The sequence below is a fragment of the Alligator mississippiensis genome, chromosome 16 (genome assembly GCF_030867095.1).
Source record: "Alligator mississippiensis isolate rAllMis1 chromosome 16, rAllMis1, whole genome shotgun sequence".
In the NCBI taxonomy this organism is placed as follows: domain Eukaryota; kingdom Metazoa; phylum Chordata; order Crocodylia; family Alligatoridae; genus Alligator; species Alligator mississippiensis.
In genome coordinates this window covers 32,975,919-32,995,211 of record NC_081839.1, presented here as the reverse complement: position 1 = coordinate 32,995,211, position 19,293 = coordinate 32,975,919, and the positions used below count along the sequence as shown (strand labels likewise).

Below are 19,293 nucleotides of genomic sequence, written 5' to 3'. Positions count from 1 at the left end.
TGAGGTGTGCTTGGGATATAAAAAAATACCACGCAGTCTTTAAAAGACCTTCCCATTGCTCTGTGTCCCAGGGAGGGATGGGGATGCCTGCTCTGCCGTGTTGGACCCCCCTGTGTCTTTGGCAGGAGCTAGATACTAGCGTGCAGTATGAAACGCCGTGTTCAGGTCGGTGTGGGCAGGACAGCCTCAGCCGCCATGGGGATGCCCTGGCAGTGCCCTGGGCGGATGCTCTCCTGCTGGGCTGTCCTGCAAGCTTGCTCGGGCCCAGTCCTCTGCGCCCAGTTAGAGTGATGCTAAACCCACTGGAAGTGCACTGGTTTGTCCAGGGGATTGCAGAGACAGGGGAATAGCCAGCCTGCATAAGAGCCTGTCTACCCCAGGGCCGGGCTGTTTCCAAGGTTGATGACAAGGCTCCTCTCTCTTCCTCTCTCCTCCCAGGCACCGATATGGCTGTCTTCTGCCTGCTGTGCGGCAAGAGGTTCCAGACGCAGACCGCCCTGCAGCAGCACATGGAGGTGCACGCGGGAGTGCGCAGCTACATCTGCAGCGAATGCAATCGCACTTTCCCCAGCCATACCGCCCTCAAGCGGCACCTGCGTTCGCACACAGGTAAGGGGCAGTGATGCTCGGCAGCCCTGCGATTGCTCCGGTTGGGGGTGCTCCGGCTCACGGCAGGATCCTCTGGGACCCATGAGCAATTGCCTCGGGAACTGTGTGCTGGTTGTGCTGGCCCCTAGTAATGCAGCACCCCTGCCATTGGTTCCTTGCAGCGCATCCTCTAGTCCTGCCTGTGGTCTGGGAACAGCGTTTCTACCCATCCCTGGTGCCAAGGTCAATGCAGCTCATCCATTAGGTTCCTTGGGCTCTTCTCAGCCAGGGCCTCCCTCCAGCCATGTCCAAGGGTTGCAACCAGGAGGGTGCAAGTGTCCTGATGTGCTGGCTCTTAAAAACTCAGCCCTGCCCTGGCAATCAGCATTGCAGCCAGAGGCTGCAGCAAACACGGTGTGGGAGGGTATGCAGTGTGAAGCAGCCATCAAACTCTTTAACCTGGGCTCAGACAGCAGCACCGTGCCTCCTCTCTGGTGCCTGGACCTAGTGACCCCAGCGAAGGGGTGTGCAGGGCGTGCTCTTACTAGTGCGAGGGCTGATGGGGGCAAGCCGGCCCTGCGCTCAGGCAGCTGTGTCCCACTGATCCCGGGTGCCTGGAGCAGGCTGCCTACAATCATGCTGGTCTCCTGCTTTAATGGGATGATAGCAGCCCCGGCAACACCTCGGTGGTGTTTAACCTGCACGATGAAACAGCACAGTAAAGTTCTGCTCAATTTGAAGAGCAGCAGGGCAGCGAGACCAGTGATGGGAATGTGCCGCGTGCGGGCCTCCAAGTGCTGCTTTGAGAACCAGGCGTGTGCAGCGCGTGCCAGCTGCAGCTCGAGGGGGCAATGCAAGGCTGCCATTGCTTCTGCTTTGATAAGGCACTTGGGGCTGTTTGCTCGGCTCCACTAGGCAGTTCCATCTACCTGCAATCAGGAATGACTGGGTTTAAAGAGGTGAGAGGCAGCACCTGCCTTTGCAGCTGTCTGTAGGGATGTGGTGGCTCCATTTCAAATGGGATTGCAATTGTCAGATAGCATGATGCTCTCCCCAAAGCATGATGATCTCCCCAAAATTGCCCTGACTTTGAAACCTCAGCACTTGGATGTGAGAATCTCGCAGTGTTTGTACAGGTCACATAGGAAGCACTGAACAAAGTGAAGGGTCCGTCCTCTCTTCTCCATCAGCTGAAGACGTAGAGGGGGAATGCCAAGATTTTCCAGATGTGCTAGTGATGCTGGCTGCCCAGGCTGAGCTCCATGGGCTTAGGGTTTGTACCATCTCCCCTCTGGAAACAGAGCCCTTAACAGGTCTCCAAATTGCTGGTCACTTGTGATGTCTTGGGAGAAGTGTTGTGGCTTCCTGGAGATGTTTCCAGGCGCAGAGCAGCTGAGGAATAGGGTCCGGTGTCCTATCCTTGCACGAAGTGCAGAGCTAGAAGACAGCCTGTCAAGTTCATAGCCTGGCACCAGCCTGCCTCAGACCCGGGTCCAAAACAGTGGCTCGTGGGGCGGAGGTGCCTGTGGGAAGTGGGTGTCCAATTCCCTTCCATTCCCAGGCTGTCCGGGGCCTCCGTCCTCTCCCTTGTTGGTTCTGGATGTGTTGACTCTAAACATAAGTAATTCCTAGAAAACCAGGAGAAAATGGAGACGCTAAAAAATATTGGAATTGACCCAACAAGGGTCTGGCAAGTGGTGTAGGTGACAGCAAACTGTGCTGGCCGCTGTCCCCTGCCTCCGTCCCATCTGCCTGTGCTCCTGGGGGAAGGTTTCTGCAGAGCTCACCACCCCCACCTAATTCTCCACTGCATCCGTGGAGTGGGCTTTGTGCGAGCAGCCTGTCCTGGGGGAGCCTGGGTCTGCATGGCTTACGAACCTGGGGGCACCTCTCTGCATACTCCACCACTACGTGAAAGCCAAAGGCAAAGATGCTCACTTGCCCTTGGCCCAGTTTCAAGGGCTGGTAGAGACGCTCACTGCTGATCTGAAAGGAAGCAGACAGAAAGATGTCTACAGATGATCATTATTCACCTGCAAGGACAGAGGAGCATCGTGTCTAGTGGATTTAAATGCAGCACATCTGAAAAAGTGATGATATATCCCATACTAATTGCAACAGCAGCAACCACCTAGAGATAGCACCGGAGGAACCAATGTTAGCCACTGGGAGACAGGTTAGATCTGGGCTTCCTTGGTAACCGCTGCAGTTTGGGCCTGGGGCACATCATGAAAATAGCCTGGGAACATTTGGATTCAGCTTCCACAACAAGTCCCTGTGGAAGAAACAGGCCTCTTGAATCGACAGCATGGAGGGACAGCCCAGGCAAGTCCCAGCTGGTCAAAGGAAATGTCCTGCTGCTTTGGGGCTGTGTGTGTCATGCTGTATTCAGTTGAGCTGCCAGCTGGTGGCACAGTGTCTGGCCCTCCTTGCCACCAAAGGGACTGATATTCCTGGGGTTTGTTTTTTTTAATATGGACATGTTGTGGAAGGCTTGGAAGCCCGGGGGGAGCCACTGCTATGAGTCTTATGCTGGGTGCTTACTTGGGGGTGATTAGCACCATGCTCCCAATGGTGAGCCTGCTGCAGCCTCCCTCTCCTCTTCCCCTCCAAGCATGCATGTGCCAGGCTGCCTGCATCCTGCCCTTGGACTGGCACATTCAAGAGGACACCTGCGCCCTTCTTGTGTGGGAAGACCTGAGCGCCATGTCCCAGGTGCCTTTAGACAGCGCAGCCCTTCACAGGATGGGAGCCAGCAGCACTGCTCCAAGCACTAGATGGTTCTTACTGGGGGCAGACGACAGGACAAGGAGCAATGAATGGGCTCAAGCTGCAGCAAGGGAAGTTTCTGCTGGATATTAGGAAAAACTTTCTCACTAGGAGGGTGGTGAAGCACTGGAATGGCTTACCCAGAGAGGTGGTTGAATCACCATCCTTGGAGGTTTTTAAGGCCTGGCTCAACAAAGTCCCAGCTGGGATGATGTAGTTGGGGCTGGTCCTGCTTGGAGCAGGGGTTGAACTAGATGTGACCTCCTGAGCTCCCTTCCAGCCCTCATTGTCTATGACTCTAAATCCACCCTTCATGCTTGTGCCAGACCTGCCCTCTGAGCATTGCCGAGGGGGTTGGAGATGTGGCCAAGCACCAGAGCAACCGGGGAGCAAACACTGAAGCAATCTTCCCCCAAGTCTCATGGCAGTCTGTTAGCACATCTGACTTCCATGTCCCAGACGGCACGGCCCCTGGTTTGCTCTGGTAGCCGGGTGTGCCTTGATCTGATTGCTCTGCTTGCATGCATGGAGAAAACCACTGCCAGGGTCTGCTTTGGCTTAGCCAGTCCCCTCACTAGGGGTGGATGATGTCTTGCATCGTGGAGACAGGCCCTTCCAAGCTCTGCTTCCTCCTGCCACTCATTGCACAGGGAGGATCAAACCCCTTGCCCTTGCTGACCGCTTGCTTCCGCTTGTGCATCTAAAAACCCTCCGTGATGACTCCCAAGAGAGCAGCGACCTATGGCTGGGTGCAGTCATTAGCAGGGTTGTATCGCACCGTACCGTACCAGGGCTGGCTTGTTATTTGCGGGCTTGCTATGAATCACCGGGGCTGAGATCCCTGCTTCCTAGGGGTGGAGGAGCTGTTTGCAGGTGAGGTGGGGAGACAGGTCCCTGCTTGGACTTTAGCTGGGGGCTTGTTTGCCTTTCTTCATGGGTCTGCTGGAGAAAGGCAGGTTTAGGCATCCCTTCCTCAGGTGAGAGCAGGCTCGGGGCAGTGGCTCATGATCTGCTGCTTGCAGTCAGAAACTGAAGTCTGTATTTCAGGACAGTCAACCTGCTTCAGCTGCCTTCCATCCCCAGCAAAGATAGGGATGCACATGGCAGGTGGTCATAGCAAAGTCGGCACTAGGCAGCTCCAGCCACCCAGTGCACGCAGTCGGTTTGCGTGGACCAGCAGGAGAGCACCCTCGGTACGTGCATCGTGATGCATGGGAGGCAACAGTGGATAGGACGGTGTTGTTCCTGGGGCATCCTGGCGTTTGAAGGGCCAGTGCATCTGCGGGGCCGTGCTTTTCCAGGGGATGTTTCTGGCTGGTGCGAGAGGAGTGACTGACTTGTATTTAAGACTCTGGGCTGGGACTCGGGAGATATGCTGTCTGCTAGCATCACTTCCATGGTCTCCCCGCGCTGTCTTGTGCAGGTGACTGAGTCCATTGCTGCCTCAGTTCCCCATCTACAAAACTGGAGGTAAATTAACCTTTTTCTTTCTCCCCATCCTTTGCCCATCAAGTGTCTACAGCAAAGAGATTTGATTCTCTCTTATGATGGTGCTTTCATAATGCTCAGGGCAATGGAGCCCCGATCTTGATCCTTCCTGCTCCTGGCATCGATAACTTGGCCTTGCATGTCTTGTTAGGGTTTGTGGAGTTTTTTTGGGGGTGGGGGGGGGCTGTTGTCATTCAGATGATCCCAGCTGCACCGTTTGCCTCCTTCTTGTGCATCTCCCTTTATCTCTCCGGCTGGGAAAGGTGAAGGCAAAACACTTTGCTGGTGTAACTCCGCGTGCTCCCATATCGATGCCAGGACACAGGTTTGATTTCAGTCCGCTCCGGGGGTGGCCCAGAAGACCTATCGTTCAGGAGACAAGCAAAGCAAAAGAATCACATTAGTGCTTGGATTTCCACAAGGCCGGTGCAGGCTTTATTTTGCACGCACACACACACGCACACATGCACACACGCACAATGCCTCACCTCATTAATATTCCGTTGCTCCCAACCCATTTGCTGCCAATGCTGGATGTTTAGTATCAGCAGCTGTGTTTGGTAGTGCAGGCCAGCCGAGTCCTTGGCATTGATGGATCCCTGATTTACACGGCTGATCATATAATAAACTCTCAGCTGTGTAGAAAAGGCGTTTTATGGCCCTGCGATTGGTTGTTCAGTAGACTAACAAATGCACCAGGTAACGATATAAAGCCAGGGTCACAGGTGCAGAGGGCTGGCCAGAGGGGGCTCTAATTAGTCCCCTTTGTCCTGCACTTAATGTCAAGCTCATTAAGGGGCCCGGCAAAGTTAATCAACATGCCACAAATTGGATTTCTCTGTTCGGCAGCCAGTTCTGCGCGTGCCGCGTGGGCGCGGGTCCGACAGCTCCCCGGGTCGGGCCGGCGGGCCGGGTGCTCCACGTGTCCCTCCTCCGTACGGCCTGACTCCTGAGGTTCCATATTTAAACTCATTTGCTATGTGATCGGGCTGATAATTAAATTCACTAAGATCCTGTCAAACTAGCTCCTGAGTTTAACACTTCATTTAAAGTACCAGGACCCTATCAAGGGGGAGAAAAGCCCTGCTCATGCCGGTGCCTTGGGCTTCACATGTGAATTATTCCCCTGATTGCCATTCACATGCGTTCTTCTGAAAAATGAGTCAGTGGAAACACTGCAGCTGCCGGCACCAGGGCCCAGCCAGGGCTTCACCGCTTGGGTGCTTGAGTAGAGAGCCCAGCAGAATATTGAAGCAATAATACAAGTATATATATTGCCCCCTGCTTCCCATCTCTGAGTTGGCACCATCAACTGGTATAAATCAGCAAAGTTATACTTGTTTCCACCTGTGGAGATCCAGGACCCAGGTCCTGTGGGGGCAAAGCCCCCATGTCCCAAAGGGGCATCCACTGTAAACTTCTTAAGCATCCAAAGAGGAGACCCACCTCCCCTCCCTCATGCCACAGGGCACAATCGCCACCGGACCCTCGCGCTTCTAGGGTGAGCCGTGTGCAGAGAGGTATTTAGGCTCAAATGCACCCAAATCCTGGGAGCTTTGTCTTGGTTTCCGGCAATCAAAAAATCATGAGACATATCAGAGTTAATATACACAGAGCTTCGAAAAAAACAACCCCCAAAAAAACACCCAATCAGCTGGGCTGCAAAGCCTTGGAGATTGGCATACAATGAGAATAGATGTGATGAAGGGCTTAATTTGGGGAGGACTTGAGGGCTGTGGGGGTGGTGGGGGGGATTTTTTGTCTCCGGGTCTAAAGGGAAATAGGAGAGAGAGAGAGTAAAATATCATTTTAAAGAGGAAGTGAAAGTGGAGGCATGTGAGTATATAACTAGAAGGACAATTTATGCCCAGGCACGAGTGCAGTTTGACATGGGGATAATGAAAAAACGTAGGTCATTGTGGATGACTTAAGCCTTCAGCAGCTGAAGAAAATGTATGAAATGCGAGGAACATTACACGCTTGGCAGCTCTGCACATCTGCAGTAGGACAAGTGAAATACAGTTGGCCATTCTTTACCATAAACTGTGGTTGTAGGATATGCAGCACAGAGAAATTGTAATTACAGTGACAAGACAAATCAGTGATATTTAAATATTCATGAACAAAGTCTTGGGCGATCAATCTATCTTTATTGTCCTTGCCTTCACTTCTGTAATAAATAAGTAGCTGAAGCCCTCACCTTTCATTCACATAATCCCGAGTTTGGGGCTGAATTGAAGTTCATTTATCAGCTGCCCAGTCTGGAGGGTTTTGGGGCCTCCCTGCCTGCCACCCTTTGGGTGGAGCTGAAAAATATTTGCCCAGAGAATATGAGAGATGGGCTCGTGCGGCTTCTCCGCTCTCCTGCCCCGTCCTCGCCCTGCAGCAAACCGGAGCGGTTGTCTGCGGGGCAGAGAGATGAGTCCGCGTGTCCCTGTGTGTCTGAGCAGAGCAGTGGGGCCATAATTGCCTTTCTCCCTTGAGAGCACCCATCGGGAGCGGTCGTGGGGTCAAGTAGGAAGGGATGCAGAGGGATGTGTCTGTGGCCAGTTGGCTTCTCCTCCCTGCTGCCCCACAGCTACATGGGGATGCTCGAGGGAGAGGCTGGCAGGGCCAGTCTGCCATGCAGGAGGCCTTTGCTCCTCCTGAAGCCAGCCAGAAACAGCTCGCCCTGCCATATGTACTCCCATCCAGTGCTGTGTTAGGAAGGGAGCAGGTTATTAGCACCTCCCCAGTCCAGCAAATGGCTTGGGGAGGTCTCCTATGTGCAGCAGGGCAGTTCGTATGGAGTTGATCCCCAGGGCACGTGGTGCGTCTCTCGGGTTTTACAGCCCCTGGAGGAGTGGGGGGCAAGGGAGAGGGATTTCCTCCATGCACAGATAGGTGCACGGCGGGGGTGGCAGCAGGCTGAGTCTCCCTAGCCTGGTGGGAGGAAGGCACTGTGTTGTATTGGGAAACCTTCAGCCTGGGTCTGCCCCTGAGACCTAGGACGCCTGCAAGGGATTGGGGAGCCATGGCCAATATCCCGTAACCAGCAAATTGTCTCAAATGAGTGGGGCCAGGGCTTGTGGGCAGCTTCTCTCCACCTGGCCCCCTCCAAGTTGTCCACGTTCATTGTCTGCCATCTGTAGAGGGGCTCCCAGGCCAGCCGTAGCACAATGCAAGTGATGCGCTGCAGCAAAGGGCATGAGATGCATCAGGCACCCCTTTCCCCTGGGCACGTCCACTCCTGGGCACGGGAGAGGAGCTGGGTTGAGGAAGCTGGCGCACTGGATACGTTTTGAAATGCAGAGAGGAGTCTCTTGGCTTTCTCTCTAAGCTAGTGTGCAACATTGCTGGTCTGACATGTCCCACCCAGAAGTGGTTGCTCCTCTGCACTATGATGTGGCATGAGTGTGCCCCATGCCCCAAGCCTGGAGGTGAATTGCAGGGTCACGTCAGCAGGCTTTTCCGGCAGGGGAGCAGGGCGAGGGCCGGGGGGCTGACCGAGAAGGCTGCACGCCTGGGCCACGTGGAGGCTCCCGCGGTGGGGGATCCGCTCTAACCCGCACTTGTGTCCTTGCAGGCGACCACCCCTACGAGTGCGAATTCTGCGGCAGCTGCTTCCGAGACGAGAGCACGTTGAAAGGCCACAAGCGCATCCACACCGGTGAGAAGCCGTACGAGTGCAATGGCTGCGGCAAGAAGTTCAGCCTCAAGCACCAGCTGGAGACCCACTACCGGGTTCACACAGGTACCGCCCGCCTGCCTCTCGCTGCCCTGTCTCCTGCGGTCCAGACACCACATCCGGGGACCCTCTTGACCCTTGCATGCTAAGCCGGGCTGGCCCAGTACTGTGCGTGGATGGGAGCCCTCTCTGGAGGGGGCAGGGAGGGATAATGCCATGCTGCCCTGCTTCCTAAGGAGTTATCAATCCATGGCTTTCTTTGCAAGACCTAGGGCATCAGCTCCTGAGCCCTGACAGCATCCCTCGCTGGTGCTTGTGCTCTTGCTTCCTAAATCCTCTTGCAGTTCCCGTCAAACATAGACCCTTCCCTCCCTGTCTTGACTGACTAGATGTGCTGTTAAGTGGCTCTGGGCTCCTGCCCAGTGGTGAGCACAGTGACCCCCACCTATGCCAGGTCAGGCTGCTTGGAGCTGACAGGTGCTGCCTGCCCCAGGCCTGTGACAGCTAGGTTTGCATTTGGGCACAAGCAGGGTATAGCTAGAATAAAGCGAATGCACTCTGGTTTTTCACATGGGACCTGTTACCACCATGCCCATCTCCACCCCCTTGTATTCCCCCATGTATTCATCTTTCCTCCATCACTACATTCCTGCTGTTAAAGCAGGCCCTAGCAGGCTGGGCAGGACAGGGCATGGCTCCTGCAGGTACTGGGGTCTGCAGGGATGTGCAGTAGAAATGCCCCATGCAACCCTTTGCAGGGTGATACAGTTGGACAGGCCACGCACAACTTTGGTTAAAGCTTCCAAGTTGCCCTCCAGCACCATGTGCTCCTCTGTCCCATGCCCCATGGAAGGCCTCTGGCCTGTGCAGCAGTAGTGACTGCTGTTGGGATCCAGGATGCAGGATCCAGCTGGGTGCAGGGGACAGTTTCTCCTACCCTGACTGTGTGCAAGCAGTGGGAGTGAAGTTGGAGGGGAGGGTGAAATCCCAGCATCCCATTCCCAGATGTGCCCGTCCCACTGTCAGCTCTGCACCTCTGAGCACCTGGCTGTATAGTTATAGCATCCACCATCCCCTGGAGGATACAAGGGATGCAATGGAAAGGCTGTTTTCCAGCCAAAGCTCCTCAGGCCAGTTCCCATGTCATGGTGTGGGTCTGCTGCCCTGCACTGTATGCTGGCCCTGGGCAGTGACGGGTGCTACGGGCTCCGATCTGGCCCTGCTTGCTCCCTTCTTGCTCTGGAGTAGTTGAAACCCAAGTTCTCTTCTCCTTTGAATACATGCATCCTGTGCCCCTGCAAGGTTTTGCAGTTCAAGGTCTAAATCTCTGCCTCTGATGCTGCCAGAACCTTGGGCCTTTGGTCCGGGGACGATGCTGCGGTTCTGCAGGAATCCAGGATGGCTGCTGAGCATAGTGAATCATTGAATGCATCAGCATGTAACTATTGTAAATAGTGGATCAATATTTAGATCACTTTTGCTGTTCATTACTTCATTATTTGCTGTGTCTGTGCACAGAGCGAGTATCAATATCGGGAAGGCCAAGCAGTTAATTACTGCATTGAAGCGAGTCTCTGAAATCTCAGCATCAGCCTCGTGCGTTATCAAAATGATTTGCCGGTGTCTGCGACTGAATAAGCAAAGAAAGCAGGTACCCTGGAGGAACAGGGTCCCGCTTCTCACCAGGTGCCTGGTTTTTGGTCACCACTGAAATGCGTAGCGATTGCCAGGCTCCACCAGGCCCATCTGGGTCAGACTGCAGCAAGGATTAGTACCAGTTGTCTGAAAGGCAGGTGCGAGGAACCCAGCAATGCCTGCATAACCTGCCCCCGTGAGAAGTTTCCTCCCAGGCGCTTCAGTTGGAGATTGGCTCCTGCCCCGGAGCATGAGATTTTGCTGTGTGTATTTCCCCCTCTTCCCTATGTGAGCATTAGTCTTGCACAGTCCTGATTGCAGCTTTGCACGGTGCCCAGTGCCTGGCCTTTGCAGTGTCTAGTGGCAGTGGGCTCCGCACACCGCGAGAGCTGTGAATGACAAGGCATGCCATACGCAGCAACAGGGCAGAGACCAGTTACAGGGAGACTTAGCATGCATCACCCCTAGATTTCAAAGCACTCTAGGGAGAAGGTAAGTGTGATCTGCTCTGCAACCGACTCCCTGTGCAACCTTGGCCAAGTCACTTTGCCCAGTGACTTTTGGGGGGCACCCAGAGAGGGCCAGGTGATGCCCAGAGCAGCCAGCGCCGCCTGACCTTTCCATTTCCCCTCTGCAGGTGAGAAACCTTTCGAGTGCAAGCTGTGTCACCAGCGGTCCCGAGATTACTCTGCCATGATCAAACATCTCAGGACCCACAACGGCGCTTCCCCCTACCAGTGCACTATCTGCCTGGAGTACTGCCCCAGCCTCTCCGCCATGCAGAAACACATGAAGAGCCACAAGCCCGAGGAGATCCCCACCGACTGGAGGATAGAGAAGACCTATCTCTACCTGTGCTACGTCTGAGGGACACGAAGGGGAAGGAGTGGAGTCGGGAAAGACTGGGCAAAAAAATGCATCATCCATGGCCTTTTCTTTCTTTTTTTTGTTTTTCTTGTTGTTGTTGTTGTTGCTGTTGTGACTAAAAGCATCCTCTCTTCTGGTTTGTGGCAGGGGGGGTAGGGGCAGGAAAGGGTCCTTTTACTCTGGGTTGGGGGGTGAGACTCCCCTTGAGCTCTTGTGTGTGCTTTGCCATTGCACCCACATGCAGCCGCAGCCACTGCTCGCTTGCTGCTTGTGACCGCACACAAGGGCTTGGGAGCTAGCGCCGGTGGGGCGGCCACGCCGATGCTTCGGGGCCTGAGATCCATGGGAGGTTTCCTTCCCTGGGTGAACCGCTGTCCTTTCCCTGCTGTCCCCTTGGTTTGAGCTGCTCTCCCACACTGCTGAGCTGCCTCTGCCAGGATAGCAGAGACCGGCCGCTCCAGTCCCACATGGAGAAGCATCCTTGCTTTTCAGGTCTGGTTTTGACTTGCCTGTGACTCCTTTCGAACCAGAGCTGGGGACGCTTGGTGCAAAGGGCTGGAGCTGCGGCCGTCTGCCCGGGGTTGTGTGTGGCAGCCAAAGGTATCGTGTAGGGTGGAGGGGCTTGGGTGAGCCACGATGAGAGGTGTCTGCCTGACTCCAGCCCCCAGAAGAAGCCTGGTTTTCAGGCCTGGTGTCCTCGGGGACCCTATCAAATCGGGTGCCTGGAGCAGCAGTTGCTGTAGAGGCTCTGAGCCCGGCTCCCCAGGGCAGGAGGGAAACGAGCTGAGTCTTGCCGTGGTTTTCTCCTGCGCTGCGCTGCTTTGGTCCTGCACCGGCAACGCATGCGCAGTGGAGACCCGGATAATCCCCCACAATTAAAAACCCCTTTCTTCTGGAGGAAACCAGTCTGCCTGGAAAGTGCCCGCAGGGTCCTTGCAGGTCCCTGCCTGGCTGAGCAACTCACTGCTGCAGCAGCCCCTTGCCCAGCACGCTGGGGGCAGCTCCTTTGTCCACATGTGGGCCATGCCCACAACCATGCCCGCGTGTCAGCCCTCCGTCCACCTCTGAGTTAGTCTGCAGTGGGAAAAGCAAGTGCTGAGAGGTGGAGCAGGACATGCCAGCAGAGGGGTGAATCGTGGGTGCGGTGACCATCCTCCCTTGTGCAAAGCCATTCTGCACAGTCTAGAGCTTAGGAGCTGGCTGCAGGGATTGCCTCCAGGCTGCTGCCCTTTTTCCTGACCAAAGACCTTTCTATGCATTTTTAAAGCAATGATTTTCTCATTCTGGGGGTGGGCAGAAGGTAAATGTTGCAGTGTGTGCGGTGGAGCCCAGCCAGGGGGGCACCATGCTGCTTTCCTCAAGAGGGAAGTGCAGTTTTGGCTGCTCTGAAGATGCCCCTGGAGCTTGGGCATTGCCAGGGCTCTGCAAGAAATGATGGATGAGTCTCTGCCCCCACCCCAAGCCCATGCACTCTTTCCATTCCCATGGCTTGCAAGGCATAGGAGCAACCCAGCCTGGCTCATGCCAAGCTCAGTTGACGAACGGGGGGCAGTTGAGGTGCCCAGGTGCTGGACGTTGTGTGCATCGTGCTGCGCGGGAGCTTGCTTTGCGTCCTTGCGTCCTTGCAATCCGGCCGCGTTCTCCTTTGTAAAACAGGAGCTCCTTGGGAACCGCTCCCCATCTGGGTGCAGGAGTCTTGCCCAGGCCAAGAGCCTGCTTTTTTCTTTAAAAAAAAAGAAAAGAAAAGAAATTGGAACAGCTGTTTGGAACATGCCAATTAATTTTTTTGCCCAGCCCTCACATCCCAGAAGCGATGAAGGAATGAATGGGAAAAGAAGGCTTTTCTTTGTGTTATGCTTTTTTTTTTTTTTTTTTTTAAGTTTGAATATTTGTTTAGCACATTTTACTTGAAATTACCTCTTTTTTTGTGACCTCATGAGCTTTTATCATTGGGTTTTTGTTTGGCTTGGTCTTTTTAAATGACTAGGTTGCTAAAGGCCACGTCGCAGGTGGGCGACGTGCCGCACGTGGATCGCGTGCTCTGCTAGAGTGCCATGGCAGCCGCGAAAGTGAGTTTACGGTGGGGGTGGGGAGGGGGGGGGTTCGTTGTTGGGTTTTTTGTTTTGTTTTATTTTTTGTCGTCAACCTCCTTTTGTGCATTATCATTACCAAAATTGGTATTTTTTGACGGCCTGCCCGACAGAGGCTGGGCCGTTGATTCTGAAAGCTACCTCTTATGTTTGTTTCGTTGGGGTTTTCGTTTTTATTTTGCAGTTACAAAAGCACATTTTGCAATATTTGTGTTTTCCTTTGTGATGTCATTTCGATTTTCATCTCATGCTTTATTTGCAATTGTATATTATGTTGTAATTTAGCTGCATTTATATTAAACAGAAAAAAAAAAAGTTAGGGAAGAATTTTGTAGATGGAAGTAAAGGGAAAAAAAAAAATTGAGGGGTGTTTCTACTGTCCCCACCCAGCCCCCCAGCCCTGTCTCGACTGTCGGGAAATATCTGAAGGCCTTAAACTGGGGGAAATAACTTCTTCTGGCAGTGGAGCAGGGCAACGGACAGTCTAGTGAAATTTTAGTGCTTTGGAAAGAAAGAGTTAAACTTGAATATGTGAATAGAAGAGTAGAGTCTTGTTTATAATGTGAAAACAGTGAGTCTGAAATCACTTAGGGCAGAACTCGGATCCACGCAAATGCACTAACGTGTCAGGTGTGCGTTAGCCAGCGATGGCCACGAGATGATGACGATGATAATCGCAGACGTCTCACAACTAGAACCGATGTCAAACACATACACACACACCCACACCCACACACACCCACCCACACACACAAATGTTTAAAGATGTTCCCGCAGAATGAACCCATTTTTGCCCGTCCACCCGCCCCTTCCCCCGCCCGGTCACAAAGCTGAAAGGGTTGAACTGGTATTTACAAAGTGTAATATTTTTGTAATATTTGTTAGTCCCTGTGTCGGTTCCCACCCACCGGACTTTGCCCTTCCTTTTGTAATGTGAACAGGAATCGGTGTGCGTGTGTGTGTGTGTGCGCGTGCGTGCCTGCGTGTGTGTGTGCGTATGCTTTTTGTGCGTGCGGTTGTGTATTAAATCATGCAGTATTGTTGTAATCCAGTGTTGCAGTGTTGGATGGTACTAAATCAAAGCGATGTTGCAGCTTCGGAAGCACACGCAGAAACCGTACACGAACGCTGCATGTCGGGTGCAGATTTCCTACATCTGCTACCGTAGGCTCGGGGCGGAGGGGGCAGGACATATACTTCAAGGTGTCGGTGAGTTCACAGCCGATGCCTTGTTGTGCTTTGGAGTTATGCTACGACAGTGCAACAATCATTCTTGCTTACTGTTTGCTGCAGAGAAGCAAATTTTTCCCCCTCCCTGCCCAGCCGAGAAGATTTAATTTGCCTTCGCCGCGCGGTGAACGTTCGGGAACGCGCGGCCGCAGCACAAACACGTCGAGCAGCACACGGAGCTGCTGACTTCACAGGGGGCTCAGGGCTGAAATGTCGAGGGAAGCACTTTGCATTCCCCCACGCACCTCCGTGAGGAAGTACAATCTTCTGATGGGGCAGGTGGAAGTATTGTGTGCAATTTTATCTGAAGCAGCATCACTTCTTTGCTCTGTTGGCCAGGTCAATAATTTCCGCTTTCGACAGTCGGTTACCATTCAGAGCACAGCTTATCACAGCATACGGTACTGTTTATTGGACTAGAATTGTAACTGCCTTATAGAGGTCTATCACAAACTTCTCCAGATGCAAAGCAGAAAGCTGACTATGTGCGTCCACATCATGCCTCTCTACACAGCATTCGTTTTGAATATATACCTGGTTGTCTGTGGTATTGTTTTGGGAATAAAGTTAAACTGTTGTCTCTTAATTCAAAGCATTAAGATCCTTTTTATGCATAGACATATATAGCTCTCTATATACACACATATACATATACAATGGATAATATCTTTGCTGCTTTGTGTTGGGAAGGGGAAACAAGACAGATGCTGATTTAGTACAATCCAGGATGTAACTTTGGAGAATGGCTTGTTTAATCTTTGTGCCTGAAACCAGTTTTTTCACAGTTAAAAGAACAGAATTGCTGCAGTTTCTCACAAGTATAATGGTACCTTTTGGCAGTAAGTGGGTGCTGCTGGCAGGGGGATGCCATGGTACAACTGAGCACACAGCTGCGGTCACAGCAGGGGGGTTTTCTCTGCTCTTTGGGAGACCCTGTCTTTACCTGCCCCATCCTTGCTGCTGGGGCATTTTTGCCCCCGTGACTCGTCACTGTGTCAAGCTAAAGTTTTGTGTCCTCCTGGACCCCAAAGAGCCTGAAATCAAGTCGCAGGAACGGCTTAAATCAGAGACAAGAACTTGGTTGAGTGAAAAGTTGTCAGACAAGACGATGACATTTGTATTATTTTTTCACTCCCCTTTGAGCCCCATAAGTTTCCCATCGCTCCCCTCCCCGGAGATCATCTGCTGCTCTGCGTCTCACCCCAAGGCTGCTCCAGGATCAGCCCAGGAGATGAGAGAGAGGGTTGCAGAAAAGCAGGAAGGAAAGAAGGCAGGCAATTCAGCTCCGCTGGGCAGCTCTGAAATACCATGTCAGCGCAAGTGGCTGATGAGAAGTAGCAGTACCATGACATCCTTCTGCTCAGAGTGCCAACCTTTTGGTGTGCATCATAGTATTTGTTTCACATAGTGTTATGTATGCATGATCTTTTAAGGCTAAGAAGCCATGGTAAAAGCTCCATGACATCTATCCATATATATATAAGTATATATATGTATATTATAGCACTGAGGACCAACTGCCCTGCTGGGCGAAGCAAACTAAGGCTTTTTTTCATTGCTTGTCTTTTATGTCGTGACAGCACAAGTGCCAGTCTGATCGCTCTGTATTAAAAATAGTGTTTTTAATTAATTGATGTTATAGTTCCGTCTACCTCAGCACCTCCTGTTAGCCTAATTTTAGAAGGTGCCCAATTTTTTGTTTTGTTTTATCAGATTATTGGTTCCTATTTTTTTTGTACAAACTCTCTTCTCCGTTTGTTTTCTCGTTCTGTTCCTTTCTTTGCAGTACTGCTTGCGAGTCCTATCCGTTCTCTAGCCACAGATGCAGTTAGCTAAAAAATTGAAAAAAAAAAAAATCCCAACTTGTGATGTCTCCTAGTTGCAGCTCTCGGCATCTGCCTTCGTTCTGTGTAGATTCAGATGCATTTCTTTGTAAAACTTCAGTGTTTCTGACAGAGGAAAAAAAAAAGAAAAAAAAAAAAGAATTTACTGCTGCAGGTTTTTTTCTCTCCATGTGTCACTAAGTGAAGTTCGTGCCTTCTATAGCAAAGAGAATATTTTTTACATCCTACTAACAGTAGATTTTTTTGTAGTGAACATTTTTTGTATTTTTATTTATAAGTCTCATAAGAAAAATAGCAATGTTCAGTTGTATACCTTGAATCTGCAGTTAGAAAAATAATAAAGTTAATTCAGTCGTCTCTGCTTGCTGCCTCCTCCTTCTGTCGTTCTCCGCGCAGACGTTTCTCTGCTGGGAAGAAGAGAAATCCATCGAATGAGCTAAAACCTGACCTGATCTGTATTGAACGGGGCTGCGAGGAGGGTTGGCATTGATGCTATTTCCATGCAAGCCGCCTTCACTTTTCAGGGAGCGCTGGGAAGATGCTTGCTGCTTTTCCCCCGTACCACGGACGTCGGCCTCGGCCCAGATCCAGTCGGAAGCCGGAGATGCTGCTGGCTCCCCTCTTAGCAGGTGGCTTTTAACAACGTCAATGCATCGCAGTTGGCTTCTTCTTTGATGGTTCGGGGTGAGCGTTGTCTTCAAGTAGCTGCGAGATGGCATTGGATGGACCTCAGCTGCCCTGAATGCTCCAGGTAAAATTAGTGCCCTGAATCGCTTTTAAAACTACGGTTGGAACAAGTAATAGCCGGGCCGCGGGTCTTGCTCCTCGCTGCCACCGCACCCTCTGACTCCCCTTGGCGCAGGAGTGCCGTTCTCCCACCTCCATCTCGGTGGGGAAACTGAGATACGGGGCCAAGGTTATCGAGAGTTGCTCTCAATTTGGGATGCCCGCCCTGTCAGAGATGCTTTGAAAGGGCCCGATCTTCACCATGCGCTGAGTGCTCGCCCGTCTGAAAACCAGGCCCCTGCTTGCCTCAAGTGAGCTCCCCAAAATCCCAAGGTGCTTCTGATGGTCTTGCCCCAGGGACTGGCCCAGTGCCGTGGGAGCACCCGCGTTAGCTCTTCCACTCGCACGTAGTAGCTCGTGGTCTTCGCTTTGGAGGCATCCGGGCGCTGGCTGAGACAGAACGTGGTCTGCATTGCAGGTGGGGGAAAAGCATGTCCCCCAAGGGTGCTGCTGTTTGCACAGCAGAGAGCTAGGACACCCCAAGCCAGCGGGTGAGGATTGTTGTGCAAAGGGGCTGAAATTAGTGGCTTTATCAGTCAGTAATGTAGAGCTGGTGAGGCCCTTGCTGCCACGGATGCCTTCCTCCCACCCGGGTGGTGCTGTCATGACGTGGATGGTCCTCTGAGCTGCCCAGAGCTGGCTGCATCAGCCCCTGCATGCTGCGCTGTGTGGCTGCAATACGGACAGCTGAGCCCTTTTGTATTCATTATTGCTTATTGCACCCAAGAGCAATCATCGTGCCATGGGACTGCCCAAACATCTTTCAGGGCACGGCCTGCCTGACAGCCTCCCCCGCACGGCCTCGCTGCACCTCTGTCCTGTATCGGAGTCCACCATTAGCCTGTTGCACCAAGTGGGAGAGCATCTAGGCTGGGCAAATGGGATGTACCTTTGCTGGGGTGAGCACCAGCCGCTGGCAGCATCCCTAGGCATTCCCTTCTCTGCACCTGGGAGGTGAGAAGAGCCTCGTGTGCGTCTCTAAGGGTCCAGGGAGAGGCTGAGGGGGGGTGGGAGCAGCTAGCAAGATCCTTAATGAACTTGACTTAACTAGGACCCCCCATGCACAGCCTGCTTGCTCCTGCACATCACTGCATGCTGGGGAGCTCTCGTGGCTCATGCCTTCTGGCTCCCCATCCCCAGGTCCCTTTGCCGTCTCATGCTGGAAGCTCAAGTAAGCCAAGGTCCTCTCAAAGAGCCGGCGCATGCTGCCATGGGGCTGGATGAGGTGGTGTATTTCCTTTAGCCCCTTGCCCTTGCGCCGCTCTCGGCGTTGCTGCGGCCTGCTCCCCGTCCGAGCATCCTCTGCACAGATGGGGAGGCCGCGGGATCTCCATCTCTAAAACAACATTTAATAGCAGCTCTCTGCTCCAGGACATCAAAGCAGAGGCTTAGGCTCTCTGGGTGGGTCATGTGCCCCCTGGATATGGGTGAGAAGAGGTGAGTGAATAGTGACCCTGCTGAATAGGCTTTGTGTGACCGCGAGGGCGGCCCATCCTTATGTGCTCTTTGACCCAGATATGATCTAATGGATGAAAAGGGGCCCTGACAGCGCGAGCCTGACAAAGCTTTGTGCCCTTCATTAAATCCCCTGCACCATATTTATACAGCCTTGTCTGCCCCCCGGCAGCCAGCCCCCAGCGACGCCTGCGCCGCTCGGGGCTGGGGAAGGAGCACCCTGGGGTGCTGGGGGATGCTGGACCAGCCGCCGGACTGGGGTCCCCTCGCCCTCGGAGGGGTGTCGTGCGGGGTGTGATCCGAGGGGCACCTCGCTGCCTGGCTAAGGGAGGCCTGGCTTGCAGCTGAGAGCCAGCACAGGGCCAACAGTCTCTGCCAAAGCCGATGCTGCCTTGAGCGGGTAAAAGCAGAGCAGGCCCATTGCCCGACCACTTGCAGCAACCGGACCACCGAGCAGACCCCCACTCCTCCAGCCATGGGAAGGGATAAGATGCTTCCCTCCAGCAGGACGAGGACCCGATAGAGGCTGGATGTCCTGCTCTTCCTCTGGATCTGCTCCATGGAACCAAGACCGACCCCGGGAGAGGCAGCAAGTCCTTTGCTTCATCCTCCTCATCCTCCCTGCGGCTCTCGGGCCCATTTCCCTGCACTGAGCGAGCGGCGTGGCGTGTCGCGAGGCTTCGACACTCAGGAGCCGGCCCACAAATTCAAGAGAGCGGCTTGAAAACCACGAGTCTTCGGTAATTGAACCCCGGGCTCTGCTGCTCTCCTGGGTCTGGAGGCTGGAGGGGATGCTCAGACCAGGTTTCTGGGCTTCACCCAGCAGCTGCCCGGGCTGGAAACCTGTGTTAGTTTTTCAGCGAGAGCCGAGAGT

The 19,293-nt window shown here is 53.2% G+C and overlaps 1 protein-coding gene across 1 annotated transcript in view; it reads left to right on the top strand.

The window, feature by feature from the left end:
• The window catches only part of ZBTB16 (zinc finger and BTB domain containing 16), a 165,290-nt gene extending 148,755 nt beyond the window's left edge, over positions 1-16,535 (top strand). The window contains exons 4-6 of the mRNA XM_014594827.3: positions 439-609; positions 8,411-8,578; positions 10,785-16,535. Of these exons, the coding sequence (XP_014450313.1) occupies positions 439-609; positions 8,411-8,578; positions 10,785-11,014 (569 nt within the window). The 3' untranslated portion in view covers positions 11,015-16,535. The remainder of the gene's footprint in view (positions 1-438; positions 610-8,410; positions 8,579-10,784) is intronic.
• Positions 16,536-19,293: the final 2,758 nt, after the last annotated feature.